A 7107-nucleotide genomic window follows, 5' to 3' on the forward strand; every position below is an offset into this window, starting at 1 on the left:
GCTCACCTGGATGGCTGAGCATGCAACAAGACGTTTGTAGGGAACTAGCGCTGTAGGACACTGATACACCTGTGTTCTACACCTGTGTGCTGGTTGTAGTTCTTTGCTGCTGGCCTTTTGCTTTCACTGCGCTACATGCTTCCCTCGCTGGTGTGGGTGTTCAGTTTGTCCATCTCTGTGCTCCTGAACAACTGTGGTAATGATGCTTCTGTCTGTCTCCAGGTTTTTGAGGGGTCTGCTCTGAGCAGAGCTCCTGAAGTGTTGGTGACCAGGACTAATAAGTCTCCCTTCCTGGATAAGCGACAAACAAGAAAGTCTTTCCTTCCATCATAACTGTCTATGTAATGGAAATATATAGATTTACACACACCTTTGTCAGCTGTGTTATCTATATATTCATATATGTGTATATATAATAAACCCTCCACTCTGGAAGATTTTTTTTTTTTTTTTTTGGGCTTTTGGTTTTTTTAGGATGTGGAGGCTGTAGCCCCCCCTCCCCAACACACATGCCCTCCCCCATCCATCCTTCTGTCTCTGTTCTCCTCAGTGTTGACTTTGTTTCTTTGGAAACTGAAGTTGAGATCAACTGACCATTCTTCTGTTTTTCCTCTCCCAGTAGAAACATCTCAAAGCATCTCTTCTCTTCCCATTCAGTTATTTCACTCCCTCCTTTTACCAAATGTTAAACATGTAAGCCTACAACCTGTTCTCCCTTTTGTTTCTTATATAATTGAATGACACACCCCTGGATGTTATTTACTAAAAAAAAATCAAATGTTGATTTTTTTCTTCTGGTTTTGTTTTCCTATGGTGATTAGGAGTTTGCCTGTTAATAAGCAGTGGATGGCAGTCAATGGTAGAATGATACTCCGGCTCTCTCCCTCTCTAGAGCTCTGAATGATAAATCTGTTGTTAAATCTTCTCCATAAATGCCAATAAAAATATTACATAACTCAGAGCAGCACAAGTTCTTATCAGCCACCTTCACATGAAAACTGTAGAAAGCACCAGCCAGGCATGAATGTGAGCGTCTGTTGCTTGGTGTTTGTTTTCCCCAGCAGGCAGCACCGTAAAGAAATCATGTTCACCTGAATATTCGGGATATTCACATGGTATTAAAATCCCTTCTGCTGTTCTTTAGTATACCAACGTGAATTTTTAACTTACTGTTTTGTTTTTTCCCTTGTCCCTTTTTTCGGGCTTTAGGTTCAGTGTGCTGCATCATGAGACCAAACTGTTTAAAGCACCGTCTCAAGATTGAGTCCAAGTTATCACACGTATACCAGTCGCTTGTTAGGTGTATAAAGAACACTGGGAAACAGTTTTTCTTGCTCAGAGATGTCCTTTATTATAAAGATTCAGTGATTATAAAATATATGGTTGTCTTTGATTATTTTTTCTTCTTTTTTGTTTCCAACGGTGGAAAAAGCTTCTCGTCATCATTGAGTCTTATACACTGTACACCGATTAGCACTGTAGCCTCGTACCCAACATTCGACCAAACCACTTATTTCTGAATAAATGTTGAGACGCTTTTGGGTTTTGTTTTTGATTTTGATTTTTTGTTCTTAAGAATGATTTAGATCAGAAAGACTGGATGACCTGCAAAGGTTGGAACTGGGTGTATTTAAAGGCATGTTTCCTGTCGTGCTGTTAATGTAGAAACTATTCATTTATTAACAGTAATATTTAAGTCCAACCTGACTGCATCAAACTAAATCGATCATCTGTGCCTCACCTTGCTACTGTTAGCATGTGACTCTGGAACAACCAGCCTTGTTGTTGGGGATTGGGATGTGACCTGTACAGAAACACAGTGACCTAAACTGCAACTTGTGACACAGAGCACGAATTATAGTTCAAGTTAAGGACGGAAACACTCGCACCGAGATGGACCCTGAATACAGATCAAACTAATGTGAATGTTGGACACGAACCTGACGGCAAAGCAACAGTGTGCACAACACACGGTGCTCTGTAGTTTGTGTTATTTGAATGTGAGCTGTTGCACACTGTTCAAAACCTGCAGGAAAACCAGCACAAATGATGTGCAAGTTTGCACATTTGTATCATTTAGTGTAAGCAGTTTCCACCGAAATGTTTCGATGTGTGTGCGATCCTACTGCAGCTGTTGGGTCGACTTGATGTCTCTGTTTGGGGTCCAGCTGAAACAAAACATAACAACACAACTTTTCCGTTTGCATAACACGGCAGTACAAACCATGAACGTCTGCACAATCGCCACCAAATATGTGGAATCCTGGTGACAGGAGACCAGATCCATAAATACCGACGTGTCTCCATCCTTTGCATGCTCCATACGTTATACAGAGGTTGTGTTTTTTACAGGCGACCTCCATCAGCCCCCAACAGTCAAACAAGCTTAGTTTCCAATGAGCCGTTATTCCTGGAGAGCAGAGCAGGTAACTCAGTACGATGGGCAAAGTATAAACACACGAGTGGACGTCCCAGCAGCAGTCTGATGTGCCTGTTGGTGTTTGTGGTTCCTCGGCTGTTTTTGTTTTTCCAAGTTTCCTGTATGTTCATCGTGTGTGCACGAGCAGAGGAAGAGAGATCATCGATATGCTTCGTGATGGCAACAGGTAAGGAACAGCCTCCATCGCACTCCTGTGGACCGAGGAGTAAGAACAAGTGTCAGGAGGAAAGAAGAGTTATTCGTGATGATCGGATGAAGCTAAATTCTACTTTTACATTTGATTTTAAATCAAATTATTCATCTGTAACCCAACAGGACAAAATATAAAAGGCATGAAGTGAAGATCCAATGTGGAGAAACACGTCAGACACATTATTGTGTAAAATGCTTAAAGACAGGACTTTGAGTGTTTCTATTGTAAGCTAATATCAGCCATCGCTGATCGATGGCAGCCACTGTTTCACCTCTAACGCTCCTGTAATCCTCGGGTCACGTTCACCCCGTTCAATTTTTAGCATCCGAAAAATTTATTAGAAATTTTAAAAAAAGTTAAACTTTTTTCGGCTTCATATTTCATGAGCATAAACTTTTTATACGTTTCCAATGAGCTGAACACATTTTGCATACATCGGTGCTCCTCTGGGGTTGTTTTAGCTGTGGAAAGCATGTCTGTGACCGTGAATCTTTACACCTGCATGTGCGATGTTGGTCCTTTCAGGGGAAACGTTCCCAGGAGAACTTTGATACTTCTGCCGTGTGGCTTGCGAGTCGTTCACATCCAAGTATTGAAGTGTGCGACCTATACTCTCACCTGCTCAGTCAGACCTGATATTTCTCATGCGGCGGTGGGCGGCCATCGTGTGGGACAGACGAAGACGAACAGCCCTGCCACCTCTCCTGCCTGTGGATTGTAACACTGGAGAATCAGTGGTACAATCCACAGGCAGGAAACGTGGCAGGAGCCAAGTTTGTCCCACCAGAAATTATTCTAAGACTAGCATGACCCCTGCACACTGCAAGCATGCACACTGCACATCCTGTGTGCTGCAGTGCAGACAAACATGACTGCTGGACAAGAACTTCATGTCCTGACTACTTAACTGATGCCCCCCCCCCCCCCCCCCCCACACACACACACACACACAAAAGCAAACCAACAATAAAAGCACTGTTCAACTCTGCCGTTGCCCATATTTTTTTAAAGAGGAGAGGTGAGTGAAAGCGATGCTGCGGCGCTGCAGCAGAGGGTCTAGGACATAGGTGTCAAACTCTGGCCCGCGGGCCAAATTTGGCCCGCAGACTAATTACATTTGGCCCGCGAAGCCATACCAAATTACTATCAGAGCTGGCCTACTGGTATTATACAGCTAATGTATATATTGTCTAGTATTAAGCTTTGCTTGTTCCATATTCAGTTTTTCAGCAAAACGTTTTTGAGTCCATAAGAAAAGATTCATTCTTATATCTGGAGGAATAAATATATTTCAATAAATATTACTGTTAGCCCGCGACTTTGTTCCAGTTTTGAATTTTGGCCCACTGTGTGTTTGAGTTTGACACCCCTGGTCTAGGATCAGGAAATTCAGCAGGATTCCTTCTGAAGGGTGGATGTGGTGGATGTGCACCCCGAATTAGAAAAATATGGAGGAAGGATTTTGAAGATGCACTGAACCTAAAATTGAAACTTTGACCTGATGGTGGTGCTAGAGAAAAGGTTATGTCATCACCAAAAACCAGTAGGGTTCATCTACTTGTGGTCATTAATGTTGTCCATTGTCATTTGTGTATTCAGTGCACCTATACATGCATCCAACAGACCACTTTTCACACAGACAAGTAGGGCAGGGGAGCAGGCAGATCTTCCACCCTGTCTGAGGCTGGGTTTGGGATGCACCAATCCATCCACACTTCAGGGGGTGGACATGTGTCTTTGTGCAGGTTCTGTGTCTGTGGGTGAGCCTGGATCTGGGGCTCATTGAGCTTTGGTTACTCTGGGACATTGTTATAAAGAGCGGAGAGGATCTCCTTCCCTGCCACTCCCCACTGGTCGTTGCTTCTGGAACTTATGTGGCTTCAGGGTACCTGACTAGGCCCACGTGGGCACGTGTGATTCATGGACACACGTTTAAGGCTTTGCAAGAGAGCAAGAGGGATGTCACATCTGTGCACACTCACACACATATTTATAAAAGAGAAAAGCAGCCGAGTCGTGAAGCTGAACTTAATCAATTGTGTGTAAATAATCACCATTTATTCAGGTTTGAATGTAGAGGTTTGTCAAAAACTGTCTGCTCAAAGTTCGTGTGCGTGCGGATGTAATTCCTTAAAAGCCAAATCACTGTAGAAACTTGTGGATCGTATCGTACGCACTCGAATCACTTTTGAGGCAAATTTCTCAGCTTAGTTTCTGAATGATCTTGTTAATAATTTCACATCCTCGTTAGGTTGGACTGTGGATCCTGCAGCTCCTGCAGCTCCTGTGACAATCAGAACAACCCCAGGTTTCTCTTCAGCTCTGTAGCCAGGCTGACAGTCAGAGCTCTGTCGGGCCAACCATCCCTCTAACCTTAACTAGTAACGACTTCATGAATAACATTTGAACCATTAGAGAAAAATGGCCAGTAATCATCCCACAGATGTAATATTATTCAATTCAATTCAATTTTATTTCTATAGCGCCAAATCACAACATAAGTCGCCTCAAGGCGCTTCATAGATACAGAGAAAAACCCAACAATCATATGACCCTATGAGCAGCACTTTGGCGACAGTGGGAAGGAAAAACTCCCTTTTAACAGGAAGAAACCTCCAGCAGAACCAGGCTCAGGGAGGGGCGGGGCCATCTGCTGTGATTGGTTGGGGTGAGAAAAGGAAGACAGGATACAGAGAGACAGAGGTTAATAACAGATATGATTCAATGCAGAGAGGTCTGTTAACACATAGTGAGTGAAGAAGAAACACCCAGTGCATCATGGGAGTCCCACTGAAACTGTCGTGTGCTGCATAAGCGGCAATGATGGTGAGGTCCCACTCCCCGACCTGAAGGTGCAGGGAACAAACCAGCGAGTCTTCTTCTGGCCTCTGACAGTGGACTCATCTCTGTGCTTGTCCTGCTAGACCTCAGTGCAGCGTTCGATACTGTCGACCATAATATCCTATTAGAGCGATTAGAACATGCTGCAGGTATTACAGGTACTGCACTGCAGTGGTTTGTATCATATCTATCTAATAGACTCCAGTTTGTGCATGTAAATGGAGAGTCCTCTTCACACACTGAGGTTAATTATGGCTTGAAGGAAAAATTCCCTTTTAACAGGAAGAAGCGTCTGACAGAAGCAGGCTTTGGGAGAAGCAGCCATCTGCACCTCCTCCACCTCCTCCCTGCTCTCGTTGCTGTCCCAGGTGAGATCTGCGCTGTTGTCTGTGAACTTCATGATGTGATTTGTACTAAACTTTGCATCAGCACCCCTGAGGAGAACCAGTGCTTGGTAGAGATGTGGTAGGTGTGTTTTTAACCACGTGTTGCCCGTGAATCAAAACCAGTACAGGAGAAGTCTGCTCTCTCTTTCTAGTCCCTGTCAGGACTCTTGCTGCAGCATTTTGGATCAGCTGAAGGCTTTTCAGGGAGTTTTTAGGACTTCCTGATAATAATGAATTACAGTCGTCCAGCCTGGAAGTAATAAATGCATGAACTCGTTTTTCAGCGTCACTCTGAGACAGGATATTTCTAACTTTAGAGATGTTGTGCAAAAAGAAATCAGTCCTACATATGATGATGGATGTCCAGGTGTGTGTATGACAGCGGTGTGCTAAGACTGTGACACACCAGCACTAACAGAACAACCTTTGATGTTCTGGGCCGTGGCGGTCACGTAGATGAAAGTGCATTTAGTGGATTCTTCGTGTTTGCTTTGCAAAGACAACGAGGAGCAAAAAACTGTGCAAAGCACAATTAAAAATACATTTTCTGAAAACAAAATGTAAACAGGAGCCAGGACCTGTGCACACACTTGGGAACCTCAGCGATAACTATGACCGTTCAGCCTCCACGTTCAGTGCATTACAGTGAGAGGTGCTGTAATCCATGGAACCATGAAGCCTGCTGTGCCAGGAAATCCTGAAGGATTATATTCAGTCATCGGTTTCAAACGTGTCAGCGAGCGTCCTGGTGATTGAGGTCCTTTGACATAACTCAGTGAACACGAGTACCTCACGACTCCTCCACAGAGACGTGAAACACTTAATGCCTGATTTATATTCTTGCTGCTGAGATATCAGGTTTAGGAGGCGATGACTTTTTCACAAGCAGCTTTGTCTAGTGTTGTTTTAATAAATAAAAAGGAGAGAAGACAAAGAGACGAGGCCAGTGTCAACATCACAGATGCAGCTATAAGAAATAATAATATGATAATTCTATAATAATTCTTAGACCTGCCCAGTGAAGTCATTGTACCGCCTCAGCTGACTTCTTTTGCTCATTTTGAAAGTTCAAGCTTCATTACTCGGTGCTTCTGCAGACGTCGGGGTAACCAGCGTGGCTGAGAAGGCCGCTGAGCAGATGCACGTGTGCAGACTGTGTGCAGCACATTTTTATGGAGAGAAATATGTGTCAGGATTGCAGCTGTGTATAATCCACAGGAGTAAACCCACATGGCAAAGGGCTGGGA

The 7107-nt window shown here is 43.8% G+C and overlaps 1 protein-coding gene across 5 annotated transcripts in view; it reads left to right on the top strand.

Moving 5' to 3' along the window:
- Positions 1-1553, top strand: part of csnk1a1 (casein kinase 1, alpha 1) — a 28589-nt gene extending 27036 nt beyond the window's left edge. For 3 of the 5 annotated variants that reach the window (XM_026181555.1, XM_026181574.1, XM_026181584.1), the window contains one exon: positions 223-959. In XM_026181555.1, the coding sequence (XP_026037340.1) occupies positions 223-230 (8 nt within the window). In that variant the 3' untranslated portion in view covers positions 231-959. Of the gene's footprint in view, positions 1-222; positions 960-1209 lie in introns of those variants that run through there. The other 2 variants (XM_026181536.1, XM_026181545.1) reach the window with 1 other exon arrangement.
- Positions 1554-7107: the final 5554 nt, after the last annotated feature.

Source organism: Astatotilapia calliptera, chromosome 2 (assembly GCF_900246225.1).
Source record: "Astatotilapia calliptera chromosome 2, fAstCal1.2, whole genome shotgun sequence".
Taxonomy (NCBI): domain Eukaryota; kingdom Metazoa; phylum Chordata; class Actinopteri; order Cichliformes; family Cichlidae; genus Astatotilapia; species Astatotilapia calliptera.